A 21,549-nucleotide genomic window follows, 5' to 3' on the forward strand; every position below is an offset into this window, starting at 1 on the left:
TCACAGCTAGCTCAGGAAATCCAGGTGATATCACAGCTAGCTCAGGAAATCCAGGTGATATCACAGCTAGCTCAGGAAATCCAGGTGATATCACAGCTAGCTCAGGAAATCCAGGTGATATCACAGCTAGCTCAGGAAATCCAGGTGATATCACAGCTAGCTCAGGAAATCTTGGTGATATCACAGCTAGCTCAGGAAATCCAGGTGATATCACAGCTAGCTCAGGAAATCTTGGTGATATCACAGCTAGCTCAGGAAATCCAGGTGATATCACAGCTAGCCCAGGCCGTGCAGGAATCGCTGGTGACCTTGAACCGAATATAAAGTAGCGCTGCGGCGGTGGGTGAGGAATGGCGGAGGTAAACCGGCTCTCCAGGCTTGTCTGTATCATCTACGTTCTTACCTGTCCCACACAGGTAATCCCAGGACACCACCTGAACGTCAGAGCCCAGAGCCTTATGGGAAAATGTCCAGTACTGCAGTATCCCGCGCTCCAGATGGAATCATAGGAAAGAAAAGAACATGTTCCCTCGCTACCCCGCCCCGTTAGCTACTTTTCTGCACAAACCCCACCGACTAACAACTTCTGACCCATCACACTACAGAGGTTCTGTCTGGGTTTAGAGAACACGCTGCCAGAACCCAACCAGAACAGGACGTTTCCCCCCAGATAGCTCAGTACGTTCAGACAACTCCGGGAGTCCCGGTCGCTCCAGACTGGTTCCCGGCCAACTTTGTGCAGTAGAATTCCGGATTTAAAGCTTCCCACTCTCTTTTCTTCTGGGCTCATGAGGCCTTGGATGAGTCCTCTCCATCAATGTCCATGGTTTAATTAAATGTGGCCTCTAATCAAGATGTAGAAGCATCTCAACGACGACCACTTACAGTTCCAGGGCCAGTGCCGATGTAATGTGCACATCCAAACGCTTCTATAATTCCTTTTTCACTCTGTCACTCTAGTTTATTCAGCGTGTTTTGTTCAGAGAATAAGAAAACACATATTTAGCTCTTTGTGTCTTGTTGGCTAAACTCCCAGCTGTGGAGCAACCTCATTGCTGCAGTTGCTGGTGCAGTGATGGGGAAGCCATCTATCACAGGCACACACACACTCACACACACACACACACACACACACACACACACACACACACACACACACAGAGTCCAGCACAGCGAGCAGCTCGTCTCAGTGCTGCCAGCAAACAGGCTGTAGTTTGAGGAGAGCACTTCCCAGCATAGCCACTAGGTTGAATTACTCTTACGTTCACACTGTACACACACGCCCACACACACACACACACACACACACACTCATACATGGACGTAATTCACACAGGCATGGAGGAGAGGAAGGGAAAGATGTTGGAGGTAAGACACGGCAGCCATTTACTCTCTACTAATGCAAGTGATGAGGAGGGGGAACCTGTGTGTGTGTGTGTGTGTGTGCAGCGGCTGGAAGGTTCTGGGCAGGTTCTGCAGCAGTGAACTGCAGCAAACTCCCGTAGTTCCTCCCCGGGCCGCGCGTTCCTCTCCTCCGCTGACGCTCGGCCTCCTAAACAAGCGAACGTGCACGCCATGAGGAATCCTGGAGCACAATGACACGCAGGGGAACCTTAAACCTTAAAAATGCTCGTTTTTGTCACCTGCTTTCAAACCAATGGTGCTTCTAGGAAAAAAGCAGATAATCCCCGCGAGTGTGACTGCGATCGGGAGTGGATTCTACAGATTAGATTACATTTTATAATCCACAGGGTTTACCCCCTTTTCTTTGTGTTTGGATCGGTTCCATTAGCACAACTGTTAGCACTTAGCACAACTGTTAAAAAGCAAACGTAAAATCATCTCTAGCTGTAGCTTTGTCGATGTAAAGTGGAATTAATTCATCCATCCAGTCTCACAGTTGCGCTGGTTAGGACTGGTTAGTAGTTCATCACACACACACTCACACACACATCATGTTTTCTCTCCAGAGATTTCAGTTTTTGGCCAGGTGGTTCCAATATTCCCCATATAGACCATAATTCGTGACTCTTTCTTGAAGAAAAAGCTTCAAATGACAGTGGTTCAGCTCGTTGTTCAGCTCTTCCACAGGTGTGTAACGATTATTATCGTTAGCTATTATCGTTCAAACGCGACTGTTGCGTACGTCATCCTTAAAACTGAGGATCTCCAAAAGCAGCGGGTGGGACGGGGGCGGGAAACCTGTGCACCAGCGCTGGCGCCGTGACTGGGATGTCGCTGGTTATGGAGGTGGAGGAGAGGAAAGGAGCCTCACAGAGACACAGCTTCAGGCTCTGGGGGCTCCTCAGGCTGATTCTGTTGACTTTAGGATGCAACGTTGGAAAATAAATTGCTAGTTTGCATTGTTGCAAAGAAGAAAAGGGCCTAAAAGAGTGTGAGGCAGAGTCAACGCGGATTTGTCATATTTAATGCAGATTCTGTGTTTGTGCCTAAAACAGCTTCTTGTCAGAGTGTGTTTGTTTTTCTTGAAAGGGCATTTTCCCAATGGGATCATTAACATAATGTGGGAGAAGTGTGATGTGTAAACACATCCATCATCCAGCGAGTGGGCGGATTTTACTCTTGTATCCCGCGTCCTGTTTGACATGAATAGACGAATTCATGTCTAAAATAAACTCCGGTATCCAGTAATACCAACAGGGAGTTAACAGCTTGAAGATTTGGGTTGGCATATTCTGTCTTTTGTCCTTTTGTTGCACTTTTGGATTGTTTTGGGAAGGTTGCAGGATGGTTTGTGGGAGTCATTGAGTAGCCTGATTCAATAAAAGGGCATCCTGGCCCCCCGCTGAGCTCAGGTAGGAGAACGAGCCTGTGGACGTGGACATCGGCCTGGCTGAGATGGCGAGAATTGGGCCTATACTCAAAATAGCCGAGCCTCACAGTTCCTCCACAGGAGACGGGGAGACGGGGAGCGCGATCCTCCGTGTTACAGTTCCATCTAGTGGTTCAGTTCCCAGAGCGGTTTTCTGCTCTCACACCGTACATTTACATTAATGCCACGGATGTGTGGGGTAATTGTGGGCTGTGGTATTTAGAGATGCTGCCTGATACAAGGTCAAAGCTGCCACACGTCCCCACCTTCATCTTCAGGGCCCTTGAGCAAGGCCCTTCCTCCCAGAATGCACCTGTACTGTGTAGGTATGGCAATAAATGCTGCTTAATGCAAGGGGGCTTTTGCTGGTTTTTACTATTTCTTTCTCTTTCTTATGATTACATCAGGAAATAGGGCAGGAACAAGAACAAGAGCAGGTTTCTGTGTGCTGAGGGTGAAGACGGACTCGTGTAGGTATGCGGCGTAGTGGAGAGAGAGCAAAGGGGAGGGGGCGGGCTGGTGCATGTGCGATCCAGAGCCCATGTGCGTAACCTTTCTCTCGAGGAGCGTTGCCCTTTCCTCTGACTGTTCAGCCCGACGACGGCGTAGCTTCTCCGTCTTTTTGACTCCGTCGGACAGCTTGCGTCGCTCTCGGGAATGTCTCCGATAGTGAAAAGCCCCGAGTGCACCCCGCTGTTGTGCCACTGCAAAGTTGCCTGCGCGAACAACTCGTTGTCGTTGATATTCGGTTGCCAGGTAAGTTGCTGATGCCTTCGCTTCACAGTCAGACCACAGTTAGCGTGAACCAGTGACAGAAATGTTGGATATCTCTTGCGTGGCTGATCAGTGAGGCAGCTTTTGGAAACTTTGAAGTCATTGGTACGAATGTGTCCAGTTTTGTTTCCCATCTGCAGCCCTGGAGCTTTATTAATGCTTACTGGGGCTTAATGGAGCAGCTGTGCTAATGCTCCACAATCCCTCCCGTACGCATCAGAGTTAGCTCCGTGCGCTGAGCTGCTTGACGGAAACTTGCCTTTATTTTCGTGCTCCGCTCATACCTGCTCTTGGCCCGTCTCCAAAATAAGGTCAGTATTTCACAACAGGAGCAGGACCGGCCCGCTAAGAGTTGTCGGCTTTCGTTATGAGACGTGTGCTGTGTTTGGGGGAGGAGGTGAGGCAGCAGGCACCTCCTTTGCCTCCGCATTGAGATGTTTTTAGCTAAATTACACCTGCCTTCGAAGAAAAAAGAGCAAATCCCTTCAAGATGAGCTCCAAACATCCCCCAAGCATCTTCTTCTTCTCCTAAATCACCGTCATTTGTCACCAAACTGCAGGTTTCACGGCCGCAAATTTTAAATATGCTTTCAAAATCACCTGACGTGACATTTGGACCCAGTTGCCATGAGACAAGCATCGATAGGAAGGGGAATTTATGGAGTTGTTTTTAGGATTTAACAAAATGACGTGGTTGTTGTAGGAAGCCAATGGAGAAATGAAGCAGCTGGTGTTTTTACCCTTCGCTCGGCTCGTCCTCCTCGGGTGATAAGGGGGAAGCGGGGAAAGGGTCCAGCGTAGGTACACGCAGCCACGGAATTAGGTCAGCGCGCATAACTGCTGGGTGATTCCACGCTAGATCCACGCAGAGGCTCGGAATCTGCCTTCGGACACGCCATCCCTCATTTCCATCTCATCTTGAGTCTGTTGGTGAGGGCCGGAGTGAACATCAGAGAGGGATGTTGTCAGTGGAGCGTGACACAAGACCTCCCATGCGCAGCTCTGCCGTTGGCAGCCTCAGCCAGGCCAAGATGAGGCTTCCGCTCTCTGCTCAACATCACCAGCCCTCTTACATCCAAGTCCTCCTTTCTCCTCCCCTGACACGATTCCCAGCATGTACCAAGCCATGGGAAAATGATGCAAGCCCGCTAATGTTGCTATAAATGGAAAACAAATGAGACATTTAGCACCCAGCTCTCCTGAGAACCTGGAATTATTTGCCTGTTTGGTGTTTTTGAATCATTTCGTCTTATTTAAATAAAACCAATGAGTAATTATTGGATCGATTCTTCTCTCTGGTACAGCGGATTGAATATATCTAAGCACAAGCAATATTGTGTAGCTTTGATATTAAACTGACGGGATGGTGATAGTCCAAAATATTAAGTATTAATACCATACTCGTTGGCGTTTAAGCCTTTAATTTTAGAATGAAGCTACACTGATTTCACCAAAACATTTTTAGCATCGCTGCGTCTTATGTTGGATTTTCTTTTGCCTTATTCCATTTGTGTAGAAGCAACTGGGGCCGACCTCCTCCGCTGCTATTCTTGGGACGCCCGCGAGCAGATATGTGGTGGGCCCGGAGCTGCATCCTCCCGCTGACACGAGGATGCAGCTCTTTATATCGCTGTAACCGATCACTGGAGCGTCACAATTCCCACATCGCTGCAATCTCTGGTTGGAATGAATCCTCTCCGTTGCTCTTCTGGCCTCTTCCTCTGCAGAGGTTTTTGGACCCTTGTATACTCGCCCCGTTCGCATCCGCCCGCTCGTGCTGCTGTCCACCAACTTCTCAGCCGGCCGCGGCGCTCCTTGTTTACGGATGAACGTGTGGAAGCTTAGCTGAGATGGTCATCTAGGAGGAGTCGGCCTGTGTAGTCATATATGGTCCTGTTGCTCTCCCCAGAACAGACCAGCGGCAGTACAGCGGTCACCCCACAACGGCCCGCCCCCACCCTGCATGAACCCCGCCTTGACGAACACTTCCTGGGTGAGAGAGGAGGGATGGGGTATTTCCAGACCTCTTTTTTTTCCTGTTACCCTTTTCTGCCACCATTTACTGCTCATGTCGTTGTGTCATTTCACATGTTCACCTCAGTCAATAAAGCTTCGTTGCTGTCATCTGTGGATCTAATTCTCATCCTCACGTTCTCATGGTGTCTAACACTGATTTCTCTCTATTTCTGTATAAATATGACCTAAAACTATGTCTGACTCAACCTAAAGAGAGCCCAGCCAACATAATTATGCAGCACTTGACTGAGCTTTGTGGAGGAATGTTATCCACAGTTATTCATAGGTAAAGGTGCTGTTTAATCTATTAAAATCTTCCTAGTGGGAGTTAAATCATGACAAGGATTAACTATAAATGCTGGAAAGCTTAATGAATCTGTAAAAAACACCTTTGGCCTCTGACCAAACAGTAAGTTAATGCAGGAACTGAACAAAGACCACGTGTGTGTAGGCTAATGACCAGACGTAGCACGTCTTACTTCCATTGGAGCTCACAACTAAACACAACTAAAGTCTAAGACGAGCACTACAATCCTGCATACAAAGTCAAAATGTACATGTAACTTTTTATTAAGAAATCATTCAAGACCCCCCCATAAAGCCCATAATCTTTGCTTTCTCGCATCCTTTATTATCGTACAGTTAAGCCTACTGTCCTGCGTCCCAATCATTTGATCCTATTTTTATTTATTTGTCTTACATGGACATATTCTCTCCTCTTTTTCCCCTGCTGTGCTATATTTTGACTCGGGTGAAATGCTTCTCACACTTGCAGCAGTACAACTACCAAGATGACGACTCGCCTCCTCACGACCAGGGATTCCTGCGCCTAACCAACGAGGTCACGCCTGAACTGGTGCACGTGTCTGAGAAGAACCTCTCTGAGATCGAGAACGTGCACGGCTATGTGTCCCACGCCCACATTTCTCCTCTCAAGGTAAGAATGCCAGGATGACGCTCACACTCGCGGGCGTTATTCTAATGGACGTGGCCTCATTCGTTTGTCCTTTAAGCTGCCTCTCAATGTCAGAGTGCACTTGTTGGTTGGGATTTTTAGAAACTACAGAATGATCCGGGTCGGTGCACTTTTTCCTCTGCAGTGGATTCATGAAGCCTGTCCTGATCTGGACAGCGGTGAGGTCCAATGTGAGCCAGCAGGGGGCAGTGTTGTCACTTTGATGCTCCTGTCAACGCCAACTAAACTCGAGAGAGGACGTTGTGGCCAGATTAATATCTCTCTACTGAAATGGCAGTGCTGCAAATATCTTATTAGAATTGCTCAAGCTGCCATGTCAGTAAGTGCAACGCGTAAATATTTTGGTATTAATCAACCTACCTCTCGTCAAAGGCTGTTTTCCATTTCCGATCATTACATATGCGGTTTTTTTAGTCCTAATGAACTGAGTTCTTAAATCCTTTAATTTAATTCAACTTCTTAGCTGCAGCCCCTGAGTCCATTTCAGTTTTTCCTGCCCTGGTCTGACCCCGACAAAGTACATGACAAATATATTGTGTATATATTTTGCTCGAAATGTTACTTCAGTAAGATGTAGTTATTCTACTCTATCTGGGCTTTGTCATCTATCAAAGCAAATAAAGTTCCCCTTAGTGCTGCAAGGGCTCAATTTTCTCAAAAAGAGAGAAGAAACAGACCCCTACTTTACTTGTTTGCATCTCTTACTTTTATTAATGTTGAAAGGAAAATATTTTTCAATCAGCACCACAATATTACGGTGCGATGTGTCGGAGTCTAAAATCAGTAAAGAGACCATAAAACTAAACACGAGATAGAAACAGGAAACACAAGACGCAACATCTGAAACCAGACGTGCTCCTCCAAATTAAACATGTGGATCAAAATCTGCTCTGGTAAGTTCGTAACCTCTTCCGAAATTAAGTATGTGCCAGTGGATATTTCATTTGAATTTCAGCAAAGCCATGAAGCTAAAGGTTTAAAGGGGGACAATAATACCAACGCTGCATCTGATGCTTGCGATTGAAGTCGGTAACAGAGCTTTTTAAGAATTTATTTCCTCTAAAGACAGAAATACGGAAGATTTCAGCGGGATTGAGCTAAAGGAAAAAAGAGACAAGTGTTATAAGTGGTTGAGTGTTATAAGGACAGGCTGTTGTGGCAATAAGGCAATAGTTTAGCCACATTTGTCCCGACATCGGTGCGACAGGAGATATTTTATATAGAATACATCATTTGGTAGCTTCGTGGAAATGTATCAAGCTCTTCGCTAACTTGTGAAAAGCTGAGTTGTTTTGTTTGTGCGTCGATGATGAGAGCTGCCGTGGAGACGCTCGCTGGTGGCCGAGATCCAGATCTTAATTTAAATATTTGCCCCGAGCCTGCCGTGTGAGATAATGGCGCTGTCACGGCGACGCCCCACACAGGATTTAGGACCAAGTGTCTCTGTGAGCAGTGAGAAAATGGTCTGCGTGCATCCCTCCCCTACTTCCTTTTAAATTGGAAGGTTCAGTCGTTGCATTTAGCTGTTCCAGAGAACAATAAAGCTTTCGGTCTTACAGAAAACTTGAAGATGAATTTCCCGTGAAGCAAACTCCGGGCACTTAAAGCACCACTCCAGCCTGACTCGTAGTAATTGTACTGCTGGAACTTTTCACTTTTCATTAAGACCAACAATTGAAATGGTCAAGAACTAGCTTCAGCAACATTTAATTATCATTTTGAGGGTGAACGGGATTTTATTAATCACAGAACATGCATTAATATTCATTACACAGCTGATGAAAAGGCACTTTACACACTTCTTAGCTGGGCCAGAGGAACTGTGGAGAAGAACGCTTGATTAAACTCTTTAAACTATCTCAGTTTCTATAAATTGGCTCTTCTCAAAGTGCCTGTCTGCTTTATCGAAGGTCTACTCAGGTTCACTGCCTTTTATACTAAACTATGGGATGGAACTGCAAACATAGTCTGTTACATGTTTGGAGCACAAAGGAGCTTCATGTAAATACAATAATCCATAGCAACGGTTGTCTGGAAGCAGCTCAACAACATCAGGCCACAGTCACTTCATCTAAAAAAAAAAAAGTTCAGGGGGAAAATAAATGAACACTCGCGATCTCAGGTAAAATGTTTTGATATACCGTTCCCTAGCAACAGTTTAAAACCGCTGTGCTGCATTGATTTTTGCACAACTTCCCCACAGGGGCAACGCTCGCGTTCTGACTGGCCTCTCTGAAACTTTCAAATGACCTCCTAATGCTGTAAACACTGCTGAGAGGATTCATTATTGTGTTTCTGTGTCATTAATTGTCCAACAGTTTTGTATTGTTTTGTCAGCCATCGTTGTGGTGGTAGACGAGCCTGCTGACTGTTGTTTCAACGTATTCCTCTCACACGTAATCCTTGTTCTGCTCTCTTGTGTGTGTGTGTGTGTGGTGTGTGTGTGTGTGTGTGTGTGTGTGTGTGTGTGTGTGCGAACTGAGCCAACTTGGGAATATGCTCAAAACAACCCATAATGTAGCCACATCCTCCAGGCACCTGTATGGATAAGAATGTCTGGGCTTGCTCCTGATAAGGAGGCCTATGGGATGTCCTCCCAGTCCTGGATTAGGACATCAGGTGTGGTACTGCTCTGGTGGTGGTGGACACGATGTCCCCGAGGGGCGGTCCCCTGGGCCAGTCAACAGCGTCCATGCTGGGAATTGGCATTTACCATTTAGAACCCAGTCCCCAGTGTCAGAACCATATGTTCTGACACTGGGTGTGAGGATCTCAACCCCATGCACGCCAGCACTCGTGGTACTTCTGGCCTCACGGGGGTCTAAGCGGCCCACTAAGGCTTTCTTACCCTCTGGAGACCATAACTGCCCCACTGCCTGGGCAGTTTGGCTGCGGAATGTCGCTGCTGTCTGTGTGAACCTTCCCTCGTCTGTGAAGACAACTGGATCTACCGGTTCTGATGTTCTCAGGCTGCTGGGTGCTGGGGGGGTGTGGTGGGGCCCTGGCTGTGCTCCTGCTCCTGCCCCATTGGTGCCCTCCTGTCCACTTCAGCTCTAATGGAACACCAGCCCGTCCCCACCGAGCTCTTCAGAATGTGCTCGGAGACGCAGCCAGCCCATTTACCACGGTACCGATGGATTGACTGTCCTGAAAGAGCCGCTTCGCAATTCCGAAGACCTTATTTTCTCTTTTAAAGCGGCCAACACGATGACACCGATGCTCGGTGAATCACCAAGTATTTACAGGGGGCAAGCATGACGCCAATGTTGAAGTCATTTTAACGTATATGTGACAGGAAATGATGTCTGGATGAAAACACTCCTCTCAGCCTGAGTTATAGTGCAGTATCCATGCAAGATGGGGGTTTGTGTGTTCAGAATGTGCAAATTGTGCAAGATTTACAATTGATTCTGATACATTTAAATTCTGATATGCGATCAGTCTTTGCCCTTGACATTGTGTGTGGTGGTGATAATGTCAGTCTCATTATCGCTCTTAAAGCTTGATTCAGGATAAAGGTTCCAACGACTGCCTTCAAATATCACATGGGACATTTCTTCTGTGGAACGTTTAAAAGATTCTTTCATCAAACCTTGACTAAAGGTTGCAGATCCAAGGTTGTTCACCATCCATCCAGGGACATTCGCCATCCATTCAGGGACGTTCACTATCCGTTCAGGGACGTTCACCATCCATTCAGGGACGTTCACCATCCATTCAGGGACGTTCACCATCCATCCAGGGACGTTCACCATCCATTCAGGGACGTTTAACATCCATTCAGGGACGTTCACTATCCATTCAGGGACTTCAACATCCTTCAGGGACGTTCGCCATCCATCCAGGGATGTTCACCATCCATTCAGGGATGTGCACCATCCATTCAGGGACCTTCACTGTCCATTCAGGGACGTTCACCATCCATTCAGGGACGTTTAACATCTATTCAGGGACGTTCACCATCCATTCAGGGACGTTTACATCCATTCAGGGACGTTCAACATCCATTCAGGGATGTACACCATCCGTTCAGGGACGTTCACCATCCATTTAGGGATGTTTAACATCCATCCAGGGATGTTCACCATCCGTCCAGGGACGTTCACTATCCAGCCAGGAACGTTCACCATCCGTCCAGTGACATTCACCATCCATTCAGGGACGTTCACCATCCATTCAGGGATGTTCACCATCCATTCAGGGACGTTCGCCATCCATTCAGGGATGTTCACCATCCATTAAGGGACGTTTAATATCCATCCAGGGACGTTCGCCATCTATTCAGGGACGTTCACCATCCATCCAGGGATGTTCACCATCCATCCAGGGACGTTAACATCATCATTCAGGGACGTTCACCATCCATCCAGGGATGTGCACCATCCATTCAGGGATGTTCACCATCCATTCAGGGACGTTCACTATCCATTTAGGGACGTTCACTATCCATTAGGGACGTTTAACATCCATCCAGGGATGTTCACCATCCGTCCAGGGACGTTCACTATCCAGCCAGGAACGTTCACCATCCGTCCAGGGACGTTCACCATCCGTTCAGGGACGTTCACCATCCATTCAGGGATGTTTAACATCCATTCAGGGACGTTCGCCATCCATTCAGGGATGTTCACCATCCATTAAGGGACGTTTAATATCCATCCAGGGACGTTCGCCATCTATTCAGGGACGTTCACCATCCATCCAGGGACGTTCACCATCCATCCAGGGACGTTTAACATCCATTCAGGGACGTTCACCATCCATCCAGGGATGTTCACCATCCATTCAGGGATGTGCAACATCCATTCAGGGATGTGCACCATCCATCCAGGGATGTGCACCATCCATTCAGGGATGTGCACCATCCATTCAGGGATGTTCACCATCCATTCAGGGACGTTCGCCATCCATCCAGGGATGTTCACCATCCATCCAGGGATGTTCACCATCCATCCAGGGATGTGCACCATCCATTCAGGGATGTGCACCATCCATTCAGGGACGTTTAACATCCATTCAGGGACGTTCACTATCCATTCAGGGATGTTCACCATCCATCCAGGGATGTTCACCATCCATCCAGGGATGTGCACCATCCATCCAGGGATGTGCACCATCCATTCAGGGATGTGCACCATCCATTCAGGGACGTTTAACATCCATTCAGGGACGTTCACTATCCATTCAGGGATGTTCACCATCCATCCAGGGATGTTCACCATCCATCCAGGGATGTGCACCATCCATTCAGGGATGTCACCATCCATTCAGGGACGTTTACCCTCCATTTAGGGACGTTCACTATCCGTTCAGGGATGTTCACCATCCATTCAGGGATGTTCACCATCCATCCAGGGACGTTCACCATCCATTCAGGGACCTTCACTGTCCATTCAGGGACGTTCACTATCCATTCAGGGATGTTCACCATCCATTCAGGGACGTTCACCATCCATTCAGGGACGTTCACCATCCATTCAGGGACGTTCACCATCCATTCAGGGACGTTCACTATCCATTCAGGGATGTTCACCATCCATTCAGGGACGTTCACCAACCATCCAGGAACGTTCATCATCCATTCAGGGACGTTCACCATCCATTCAGAGACGTTTAACATCCATTCCTCTGATTGCAGTGATTGTGGACTTCAGTACGACTTATTTAATTGCTTCACATCAACTTCTGTTTGCCAAATTCAAGGACCAACGTGAACACACACACATACACACAGATACTCTCAGACCACTGCATGTGTTCATTTCATTGGAGGTATTGTGGAGTGCTCATAAGAACATTAACTTTGGCACATATGGTGATCGATGGCAGAATGTGAAATCGTGGATACAAAGACCCTTCACAGAGGAAGCCAACAAGTCAGCAAGCTGAAGCTAGTCCAGTATTGGCATGGCTCAAGTCATGTGATGGCTACTAAAGCCATAGTTACTCTCTGACTACAAGGTACAAATCAAGCCGTCATTAGTGCTTACTAATTACATGCCTTAATTACGTCTCCCTTATTAAATCAAAGTTGAACTGATGCTGTGTTTCAGCTGAGAGGAGAACTGAATGTGTTGTCAGAGGGTCCCTGCACGTAGCTCCCATCTATGTAGGAGGATTGTGATGCTAAAGGCGCTGCATGGTTGAAAAGGGCCCAGCTAACCTCACAATGGCCTAGAGGAGCATGTGCTCTTAGACGCTGTCGTCTGTGTTTTCAGATGCAACCACTAACCTCAATTTTATCTTTCTTTTCTATGTATTTACTAGTTTTTGCACTGTGATAAAATAAGAAAACTTATAGTTCTGAATGCACATTTGTCAAGCAAAAACATTAGTGAAAAATCCGTAAACATTAATTTACAAATAAAATATCACGTTTAAAGAAATGCATCAAATAAGACATTCAACATTGTACGGCAAGATCTTGGAATAAAAATAGGACGAGATTTTCTTTAAGTTCAGCCTTAAAGCCATTAAATAAAAGCTTTAATAGCATCTGAAATCATGAGCAGACGTCTGAGTGTAGCCGATGGCTGAGACGCCCTCTGTCATGGAGAGCAGGTGGAGCCCTGCTCACCCTCTTCATTCTCTTCAGATGGAGGGAGAGATGGAGGGAGGGATGAGAGAGGGATGGATGGATGGAGGGAGGGATTTGGAGGAATAATAGAGGGATGGATGGAGGGAGGGAGGGAGGGATGGATTATAGATGGACGGATGGATGGAGGGAGGGAGGAATAATAGAGGGACAGATGGATGGAGGGAGTGATGGATGGATGATAGATGGAGGGAGGAATGATAGAGGGATGGATGGATGAATGATAGAGGAACAGAGGAATGGAGGGAGAAAGGAATAATAAAGGGAGGGAGGAAGGGAGGAAGGGATGGATGATAGATGGAGAGGAATGATAGAGAGGCGGAGGAAGGGAGGGATGTATTATAGATGGATGGAGGGAGGGAGGGAGGAATGATAGAGGGACAGAAGAATAATAGAGAGATGGAGGGAAGAATGATAGAGGGATGGATGGAGGAAGGGAGGGATGGATTATAGATGGACAGATGGAGGGAGGGAGGGAGGGAGGAATAATGGAGGGACAGATGAATGGAGGGAGGGAGGGAGGAATAATAGAGAGATGGAGGGAGGGAGGAATGATAGAGGGACAGATGGATGGAGGGAGGGAGGAATAATAGAGAGATGGAGGGAGGGAGGGAGGAATGATAGAGGGACAGATGGAGGGAGGGAGGAATAATAGAGAGATGGAGGGAGGAGGGAGGGAGGGAGGAATGATAGAGGGACAGAGGAATGGAGGGATGATAGACGGATAATGGGTAGATGGAAAGAGGGATGGATGGATGGATAAACAGAGGGATAGAGGGATGGATGGATAGACAGAGAGATGATAGAGGGATAGATGGACAGAGGGATGATAGATGGACAGAGGGATGATAGAGGGATGGATGGAGGGATGATAGAGGGATGGATGATAGATGGACAGAGGGATGATAGAGGGATGGATGGAGGGATGATAGAGGGATGGATGATAGATGGATGGATGGACAGAGGGATGATAGAGGGATGGATGGACAGAGAGATGATAGAGGGATGGATGGAGGGATGATAGAGGGATGGCCCCACCCACATCCCTGCAGGGCGTCTCCTGGGCCTCAGGCAGGTCCGACCCACAGCAGGATCAGCATGAGGGGGGACTGAGACCATCTTAGTTTCTATTCCCGCCACCTGTCATGTGACCACTGGGACAGGCTCCATCACCCCCACCTGTCATGTGACCACTGGGACAGGCTCCATCACCCCCACGACCCCAATTAGGACGGAGCCAAAGACGGCTGCCTAATAAGAGCCGGTGCCCATTGTTGGGTGTAATCTGCCTCTACTCAACGGCTCCAATCAAATGAATTTGCTTGTGGTTATTTAGAACACGTTTCCCCTCCACTGACCAAATCAGCGGTTTGTTTCCTCTTTTCTGCTTTAGAACTCAAAACCTTGAGGTTTCAGAACCTGTATTCTATCTAAAAAGCAGCTTCCATCTGGTGTCCACATTCAAAAGAATGGGATGTCCCCAAATTGCAGTTAATTGGTTAATTACTTCAAGTTAAGCTGTGTTTTAATAAAGGAATAGTGCCACTAGTACGACACTCAAAGTGTAGGTTAGTCCCTAGTTAGTAACCCAGTGGTAACCAGCACCTAACAGGAGAGCGGCCCCTGTCCTAAAGGATGACTGGGAAGTGTCAAATAGATCTGTTGGGTTAGCGCTGTTAGCCGCTGCATCATGTGACACAACGTGTGCGTTCACCAGCACCAGATGCCGCTAACATGTTAGCGTCCATCCAGTGAATTACTCACACCACCTGATTGTGACATGTACCGGCTATGGCTGTTTGTTGAAAGCGCAGAGCATCACCTGCCCCCCCCACCCCCCTTTCCCTGTTATTATGTCGTCAGGAAGCTGCAACAAATGCTCGGCGAGATGGAGTTGGTGCCGTCTGCGTGCGGGAACCACCGGTCCCTCCTCCCTGTCCCGTTCCCCCACCTCTCTGTCCGTCTTCCTTTAATCCTCCCTCCATGTCCTTTCATGGCTAATACGGAATACTCCCTTCAGCATCATCCCGTCTCTGCTCCCGCCCTCCCTCCCTTTTCTGCTCCTGCCTCTCCGCTACAGTCTGCTGATAAGGAGCATTCAGTGCAGATGGACAGCAGCTTGAGCCATTCGCGCTGTGACCGCAGACCAGAGCACGTTCCCTCACCTGTCGTTATGTTTGCCTCTATTTGGTATGCAAAGAAGCTCGGGAGGCGACTCGTGCAGAACAGCCGGAGAGCTAAATTACTGAAAGACAAGGTAAGTCTGCCGGGATTGGCAAAACAAGCAAACATTCCAATTTCAGAGCAGAAAGGAGGACTCCTGCTTTGGCAACATATCCGTGTCACGTGGATTTAAATGTGAGATCTTATTTGAGGTCCTCAGGGTGCCTGAGTGGCACCGTGGCACGTCGCTGCTTTAATTCACCTGTTGATTAATAGTGTTTGACGCGCGAGAAAGAGCGATTTTTCTCCACGTTAGCATCATTTCTGCGTGAGGATGAGTCGGTGGGAAGAGACTAATGTCATAGTGAGGCTGTGCCGGCGTGGAGGGGGATTCCGGAGCTCAGCTCCACATGCTTCCTGGTCAGTCTTTGGGTCATCTTGGTGTTGATGGTGCAGCCACTGCATGACCCAGACTGCAGATGTGTCTCCTCTGTGCCATTTATGATGGATACGCAGCATAGGACTGAAACGGGATTAATTTTTTGTTTTATAATAAAAAGAGACATTACAAAGGTCGCAACGCTGAGCACCTTCAGCCATCACAAACTTTCCGTTCACACTTTCTGCATTCCAATGTTGATTCTCCCCATTGTGGTTCTCCTCTGCTGTTTTCTGCTCCGTGCTGATAGAGTATCACGTCTTCACAGACCTCTCCCCACAAGCGCCCCCCTGCGCTGACGACCTTGACTACTTTGTTATTCTACATTTGATCTACGTTCCACTGTTGTTGACTGATCGGAAACACCCGTTTTAACCCTCACGCGTTGTCAGGCCTCCTTATTAATGATGACTGTCTGGTCTTTGGCCGGCAACACAGCAGTTTTCCACTCTTAACCACCCGGGAGGCTGCAGACTAAAGGATGGTTTCAAACTAAATGAAAGGAATAAAGAAAAGGGGTGAAAGTGTGCAGCGCCTGGCTCTGCTCGCTCTCATTGGCTGATCAGCTCAGGCTTATGACCCCATATAATTAGACACACCCTCAGTCCTGGGTGGGGGGGGCTTTAATCAGGCCAAAAATCAGCTTTAAATCCTCACGTGTGTTGCCGACCCTATGGATCCCAAACATATACACAGGATCGTTCACTGAGATTGTCAGCGAGCGTCTGAATCTGTTTAAATTCAATTGAAATTTGTTTAAATATGTTCTTCCACCTTAAGTCTTTTAGTAGGTGTTGCCACTCAGTTAAGTTCCCCAACGTGAAAATACAAATCGTCTTGCTATTTTTGGGGCTCTTAAATGTGCCAGATTTTTACACAATTCTCATATACAGCTTGGCTCATTCTGGTCTTTCCTTAGGAGCTTGTAAAGTGATTCTATACACACGCCAATCCTTAGATTTCACACACAGGCTATTTCTGAACCGAAGGCTAATTGGTGGATCATTACAGCCCTGACGATTCTCCCGCCTTTTCATCGCCTTTGATCTCACAGCTTCCGCCAATAATTGCAGCACATACCTTGTAATTGTCCTCGTGTTACTCACGTAATTGGTGACCCCCTGACGAGCGCACGCCAGAGACCGTATTCACACGACCAGCATCGGGCAGCTTTCTAGGGTGAATGTGGCCTTTGTGTGGACAGTTCTGGAGTTCCAAGCAGAGTCTGCATTGTCCAGTCATTTTTGGTGGTTTTGAGGTTCCTTCGTTTTGAGGATTTTTGTACGTGAACCTTAAAATGTCGCTACTTGTTTTCTGGTGGGGGAACGCCACAGGGGGGCAGCACCTGCTGCTGCGTCAGACGCTTTCAGTAGGAGAGCGCAGATTATCACCTTGTGCCCATTAGACCTCCTAATTAATCATGTTCGTCAGTGCCACAGCTCGCGGTGAAGATTAGCGATCGGCTGGTTATGCTCAGAAAGTCTTTTCAGTCAAAATGGCGACCGGAAGAGGCTCCGATTTAAAGCCGACATCTGTCTGAGCACCCCAGGGGGTCATATCAGGAGATGCCACCTACATCCAGGGTGGAGCTTCTTCCTTTGGAGATTGCTAGCGCGTCGAAGGCCTCCTCCTCCTCTTCCTCCTTTTGTTTTCACTGTTTTCACTCCCGTTACGTCGCCTTTCTGAAGTGGAGCCTGCAACAGTCCGTTGTGGTTCCAGCCAGCTCTGCAGCATTATTGAGAGCTTTGGAATCTCATTTGCTTTTACCCTTGTCAGCACTACTTTGCACCATCACTTGTTCTGGCAGGAAAAAGATTCTACCTGTTTCTTTGATGGACATTCCGGCCAGTCGTAGCCAGTCACATTGAACGGCTTTATTGTTAAGGTCATAGCTGCAGTAGCTCTGGAATCGGGCACGTCGTTAGCTGCTAGCAGAAATATGAGCTTGCCGCTGCATTTTCTGTTGAGTAGTTTGTTGGTAGTTGTGCCGACGTTCACCCCGTTCGTGACCCCTTTTGACCGTGATTAAACCTTCGCAAGACCGCGATTCCTGCTCAAAAATGAGAGCCGGTTCCATCTGGAGTCGAATCCGCTGGCACCGTGCAGTTAAGAGGTGCTTCACAGCCGTTCTGTGCACATTTCTATTATATTTGCTGCTTTCAAGGACGCCAGTCTTGGTCAGGAAAGGCGGCAAGTATCAGCGTTCTGTTGGTCAGAGAGCTGATCGAGTCAGTGGAGATGAGGTAGAGATTGAGTCACGGGCTGCTGCGTTCGAATGGCGGATGGTGATCAGGTGAGGGTTCAACAACGTTTCTGTAACAACGTCCCCGTAAAGGCAAAGACGCGTCAAAATGCAAAGTCAGTCAGGCCGAAACGAAAAGACTCCTGGCTCGTTCACCAAACACTCTAAATAAATCTGTGTCCACAGCTGTCCACCGCAAACTCTGTTCATTTCAACGCAACTGCAGCAAAAAGCCCACGGCTGATGAAAGGGGACCTGCTGGCAGAGATATTCTGAGGCCTGAGCTCACGCCAATAAGCCCACAAGATGTACAAACCTACGACTGTGCGATGTAGTGCTTTGTGTTGCTACGGTCCTGCCCTCACACGTGGTCCTGAGCTGGAAGCAGCGTCTGAAAGAGCAGGTTCGTGAATACAAATGGCCCAAATGACTTTTCCCCCTGAAGGCCGGCTGGGAGAGGAGGTCAGAGCAGGGCCGGTGCTGCTCACTGTGGAGCAGACGCAGGTTCCAGGAGGCGGACGGCCCTCTCTACGATGCCCAGCTGGGAGGAGACACCTTTGGTGCACCTTTGTGCTGCATGAGAGGAGGGTTTCAGTTCCTAAAAATGAGTTTAAACTCAGCTGTAGGTGAGGATCTCTTCCGTTCCCATAGTCATGGATTAGATTTGGGCCTCTTTCTTTTTCTCTCTCTCTCTCACACACACACACACACACAAACTCCCACACTGTTGTTACTCTCATGATGTGCTGATGGCAGAGCAGCCATTTGGTGTTTTGGGAACCAGCTCCTCTCTATAATGGATGTACTCTCCAGCATAATGACATCCACGAGGCCTTTTTAGAAGAGCTAGTTCCTGGAGAACTGAGTGTCTTGGGGAAATTGCAGTCTGTGGTGGTGGGATTGCCTTTTTTATTCTTTTTTTTTGAGATGCACGTTAACCAAACATGTTACCCAAAATATTATGTTATGTAGTTATTGTGTAGATATTACCGGTGACACACCGGAGGTGAGGCAGGCTGTGTTCTTCAACATTCACGCCTCTTTCACGTTGAGAGAAAGGAGGACACACGAGAGGCCGGTGTGTAAGAGGGAAATGGCTGCTGTTTGCAACTGAGAGGGGAGCGAATGAAAAAAGTCAGGAAAAACGGGAGGGAGGCCGCCATTTGTGGCCGCGGCAGACGCTACGGTTAGCATCATGCTAGTGGCCGCTGTTGCCTCTCATGTGACACGGACTACCCTGTCGCTGCTTCCACGCCGAGTCCTCCTCGTGACAGTGTCGGCGTTCGTCCGCTGCAGACCGGAGTTGCTCCGCCTCTTTTCCTGACGTGCTTCATTGATCTGTCTCTAATCTAGTTCTGGCTTCCTGACAGAGCTGGCTTCCCTCAGGCCTTAATTATGGCCTCCATGTGATTTATATCACTGGGCTCCATGCAGCACCCAGCACCATTCCCTGCCTAATCCAATCAGGTTTACGTCTGTGGCCCAGCCACAGCAGCTCTCACCCAATCAGATATATTGAGTATGTGTCGCAAGTGTTTCCTCTTGCTTACAGCCCCCCCACCCCCCCCCCCCCCCACCCCCGGGCTATAGGACCAGTGCCCTGGACAGCTCTACTACATTGCTCTACAGTCATCTTTTTGTAAGGATTCTATCAGCTGTCAGGAGGTCTGAGGCTCCAGGCAGAGCTTCTCATCCACACAAAGTCCACCTCATGGATCTAGAGATGGTTCTTGGGGCGTTCCGCTGATATTGGCTTAGTTCCCTCCTAACGATGTTGTGGGACCTCACGAGGCCTTTTGTTTTCCCAGGAATATTTTTCACTTCAAATACTTTGGAATCATTTCGTGCGCTCGACCGCACGACGCCCGGGTCACGATGAGCTTTTGGGGAAAGCAGCAGTGGGATAGAATGATCAGTAAGTCGCCCTTGACTTACCCTCTGCGTGGAGGAAGCGTCCCAAACCTCCTGTCACCACCTTGCTCAGAGAGCCGCGGCAACCTTAAGACACGAGTGTCCATCGACTTCCTCCGCGACTGGGCCTCGGACCTGGGAAGCCTCAGTGCGGGGCTGAATCTGAATTTGAGCCCAGCCAAGTGGTCGTCGCTGGTTACCGTCTGCAAATGGAAGCAGACGCTGGCAGAGAAGCTGAAGAAGAGACCTGGGTCCAGCAGTGATGAATCACAGGTCAGCTGTAGGTTTAGGAACAATTAAGTGACTTCTTGATAATTCCTGCCTTCTGATCACGCATTATTTAAGAAAAAATAAAAAAAATCCCCAACAAGTTGTTCAAAAAGTGATATTGATAAATGCAACGCTTAAAAATGGGCATTATTAAGCTAAAATGCCACTTTAAGGATGATTCTGTAAATGATTTCCTAATGATTTCCATATTGTTTGGTTGTTCAATTCCAACAAACTTTTCACAGTTTTCTTAATAGCAGTTCCTCCTGATGAGTTTTCATGTTTTAGTCTTTGAATTTAAAGAAGCAGTAAGGGAGACATTTGTTTAAAATAGTGATAAAATGGCCCCGAAATGTTAGCAGACATTAAAGAATCACGTTATTGTCAACTGCTTAAATCAACCGTAGTCCAGCCAGAATATTCTCCATTCAGAAGCAAAGTTTCAGCCTCTAAATAAGCACTTTTACGTTTGTGTTTTGGTCTGTTGCTCCACTGAACAGCATCGTCAGGAGCGTTTCGGCGTCCGGGTTGCCAGTTACCACCGAGCTGGCGCTGCTGCTGCCAACGTTTCAGATCACCGATCTCTGGTGTTGCTAAAAAGGCCTCGTCGTGCTTCCCAAATGCGTGCTGACAAAGTCAGAAACAAAACAAGGATCTTTAGAGGAGATGCTAGAGTTGATGTTCTAGCTGGACCTGGCACCCTAACTGGCAACCTGTGCTCCGAAACCGCCCTCCAATGCGTGTCTCCTGGCTTGTCTGGCTTCAGGGTGGATGTGGTAGGAGAGGAAGTTAAATCCAATAAACACTTTCACACTCTTGTCAGTCACATCAACAAACCACTTTGGTTCTTCGTGAGGGAACTTTGTAAAACCCACCAGCAGAAAAAGGCTGAAACATCACTTATGACAGAGATTAGGAGGCGTCTAGGTTCCACAGCATGGTAATATCCTACAAAACCAAGAAAAAGACCCAAAAGAACCTGCCTCAGGTTCAGAGAACGCCTGGAGATCAGAGCTGGGCCACACCAGATGTATTCTTAAAGTGTTTTCGCTAGTTCACGATCATTTCGATGCGCTGAATCCAAAAATCATGTTTTTTTTGCTCAGTCAGCGTTATGAACTGGTTTTTTTGACGTTTCTGTTTACATGTACGGGTATTTTCACGTCATACGATGCAAAATTCTTTCATATTTCCTGCAATAAACAAATTCTGAGGGTTTTTTGCGTGAAGAAAGTCGGTAAGAGGATCTAGTCGGAAGATCTGAGTTCTCAACATCAAATTAGCATAAAACTCTGACCTGATTGAGAAAATGGACGTCATTTTTGGATCC

At 47.7% G+C, this 21,549-nt stretch overlaps 1 protein-coding gene across 29 annotated transcripts in view; it reads left to right on the plus strand.

The window, feature by feature from the left end:
- The window catches only part of dlg2 (discs, large homolog 2 (Drosophila)), a 62,502-nt gene that overhangs the window by 13,500 nt on the left and 27,453 nt on the right, over nt 1–21,549 (plus strand). For 22 of the 29 annotated variants that reach the window (XR_008953583.1, XR_008953582.1, XM_057053852.1 and 19 more), the window contains 2 exons: nt 5,517–5,600; nt 6,399–6,560. Coding sequence is in view for 27 of the 29 variants with exons in the window: in XM_057053852.1 (XP_056909832.1) it covers nt 5,517–5,600; nt 6,399–6,560 (246 nt within the window). In the remaining 2 variants the exon portion in view is untranslated. Of the gene's footprint in view, nt 1–3,354; nt 3,590–5,516; nt 5,601–6,398; nt 6,561–15,271; nt 15,452–21,549 lie in introns of those variants that run through there. The other 7 variants (XM_057053861.1, XM_057053862.1, XM_057053874.1 and 4 more) reach the window with 6 other exon arrangements.

Source organism: Takifugu flavidus, chromosome 14 (genome assembly GCF_003711565.1).
Source record: "Takifugu flavidus isolate HTHZ2018 chromosome 14, ASM371156v2, whole genome shotgun sequence".
In the NCBI taxonomy this organism is placed as follows: domain Eukaryota; kingdom Metazoa; phylum Chordata; class Actinopteri; order Tetraodontiformes; family Tetraodontidae; genus Takifugu; species Takifugu flavidus.